The 2,161-nt window shown below is 57.2% G+C and overlaps 1 protein-coding gene across 1 annotated transcript in view; it reads left to right on the forward strand.

Moving 5' to 3' along the window:
- The window catches only part of GUITHDRAFT_162898 (hypothetical protein), a gene marked incomplete at both ends in the record, with an annotated part of 3,838 nt that extends 1,833 nt beyond the window's left edge, over positions 1-2,005 (forward strand). The window contains 8 exons of the mRNA XM_005833601.1: positions 124-192; positions 244-322; positions 513-574; positions 761-837; positions 972-1,187; positions 1,370-1,498; positions 1,727-1,873; positions 1,969-2,005. Coding sequence (XP_005833658.1) covers positions 124-192; positions 244-322; positions 513-574; positions 761-837; positions 972-1,187; positions 1,370-1,498; positions 1,727-1,873; positions 1,969-2,005 — 816 coding nt within the window. The remainder of the gene's footprint in view (positions 1-123; positions 193-243; positions 323-512; positions 575-760; positions 838-971; positions 1,188-1,369; positions 1,499-1,726; positions 1,874-1,968) is intronic.
- Positions 2,006-2,161: the final 156 nt, after the last annotated feature.

Genomic DNA, 2,161 nt, shown 5'->3' on the forward strand with positions numbered 1-2,161 from the left:
CAAAGGCATCACCCCCCGTCCACCCCCAAGAGACAGACGCCCACGAGTTCGGGGAGAAAAAAGAACCGCTAGTGTGACCGGCTCTTACTCTCCTCCTCCTCCTCCTCCTCTTTTCTTCTCCAGGTTCCAGTTTGGGTTGCGTCCGACAAGCAGGAAGTGGGGGCAAGAACCCTCCGCCCGAAGATTCACAGGGTGAGATGCGTATCCTGCCCGTTCTTCTCCCTCTGAACCCACATCCTGCAGCTTCTCCCCAAGTTCCATCAGAACTTTCCCGCCGTTATGTCACATCCTCATCCTTGGAAGACTTCTCCTCCACCTACTGGTGACCTCAAAACTCCTTTCTCCTTCCCCCCATTCCTATCATCCTGCTCCTGCTCCTGCTCCTGCTCCTGCTCCTGCTCCTGCTCCTGCTCCTGCTCCTGCTCCTGCTCCTGCTCCTGCTCCTGCTCCTGCTCCTTCTCCCTTATGAGTTGTGAATCTCATGTTCTCCTCATCGTCATTGTTCCTCGCAGATTTCGAGGCTGCCCTAAAGTCCCTCAAGTGCGACGAGAGCATTCCAGAAGTCACGTGGGCGGTGAGTCCGCAGGAGGCAGGAGGCAGGAGGGATGAGTGGGTGAGGAGCGAGGAGACAGAGAGGACGGAAGGGAGGAGGACGAGGAGGAGGAAACAGGAAGGGAACAGGAAGGAAGGAGAATAAGGAAGAGGAAGAGGAAGAGGAGATTGCCAAAGAATTCAGCGGTCTTCGCTGATTTTTCAGCAGAAACCCGGGTCAGCAGCAGGCCTTGAGAACCTCTCCAAGTTTCTCATGCAAAAATTCAAGAACTTCAACACCAAGAGGTTTTCTTTCCCTTCCCTCCCTTCCCCCTTCGCCTTCGCCTTCCCCTTCCCATCCTCCTCTTTCTTGTACCATCCTCTCCCCTTCTCCCCCCTCTCTGTTCTCTTCCTGCGTCCTGACGGCAGCGGGCGAGCAGGAACGACCCGAGCGAGGAGGTTCTGTCCGACATGTCCCCCTGGCTTCACTTCGGCCAGGTGGCGCCGGCGCGATGCGCCTTGGAGGCGAAGAGCTTCTCGAAGATGCACTCGGAGAGCTACGCGAGCTACATCGAGGAGCTGGTGGTGAGACGAGAGCTGAGCGACAACTTCTGCCACTACAACAAGAAGTATGACTCGCTTGAGGGGTGCGCGGGGTAAGACTCCTCTTCCTCCCTCTCGAGCCTGCTCCTGCTCCCGCTCCTGCTCCTGCTCCTGCTCCTGCCTCTCCGTTCTCGTCCTCATCCTCCTCTTCATCCTTCTGCTTTCTCCCGCTCATTGTCTTTTCTTCCTCCTGCTCCTGCTCGCTTTGCTCCTTCTCCTCTTACTTTTGCATCAGGTGGGCCCAGGAGACTCTCAAGGTGCATGCGGGCGACAAGCGCCCTCACGTCTACTCGCTTGCGAAGCTCGAGGAGGCGAAGACCCACGACGATCTCTGGAACGCTGCACAGCTCGAGCTGGTGCACAGGTGGGAGAGGAGAGGAGAGGAGAGAAAGGGAGCAAGAAAGAGGAGGTGAGGATGGAGAAAGACGTCAGGAAAATAATAATGTGCATCGTTGAAGATGGAGATGGGGAAGGGAAGGAGGAATGAAGAAGGAGGAGGACGGGGACGGGGACGAGGACGGGGACGAGGACGGGCAGGAGGAGAAGGGCGAGGAGGAAGGAGGAAGGAGGAAGGATCATGACTTGGAAGCAGGGGGAAGATGCATGGCTTCATGAGGATGTACTGGGCTAAGAAGATCCTCGAGTGGACCTCGTCGCCGGAGGAAGCGCTCAAGTTCGCCATCCTGCTCAACGACAAGTACAACCTTGACGGCAGAGACCCCAATGGCTTCGTCGGATGGTGAACCTCCTCCCTCCTCTGCACGGCCTCCCTGCTCCTCCCTCCCTCCCTCCCTCTCCCTCCTCCTCTTGTCTCCTCCTCACTTGTGCTCTCAGCATGTGGTCGATTGGTGGCGTTCACGACATGGGGTGAGGCGGCGTAGTAGCAGAGGGAGGAGGAGGAGGGGAAGAAGGAGAAGGAAGATGAGGGAGGGGGATAGAGAGGAGGGGATGACGATTGAGCAGATGGAAGGAGAGGCCAATCTTCGGCAAGATCCGCTACATGAACTATGAAAGTTGTAAGCGGAAG

Source organism: Guillardia theta (genome assembly GCF_000315625.1).
Source record: "Guillardia theta CCMP2712 unplaced genomic scaffold GUITHscaffold_29, whole genome shotgun sequence".
Taxonomy (NCBI): domain Eukaryota; class Cryptophyceae; order Pyrenomonadales; family Geminigeraceae; genus Guillardia; species Guillardia theta.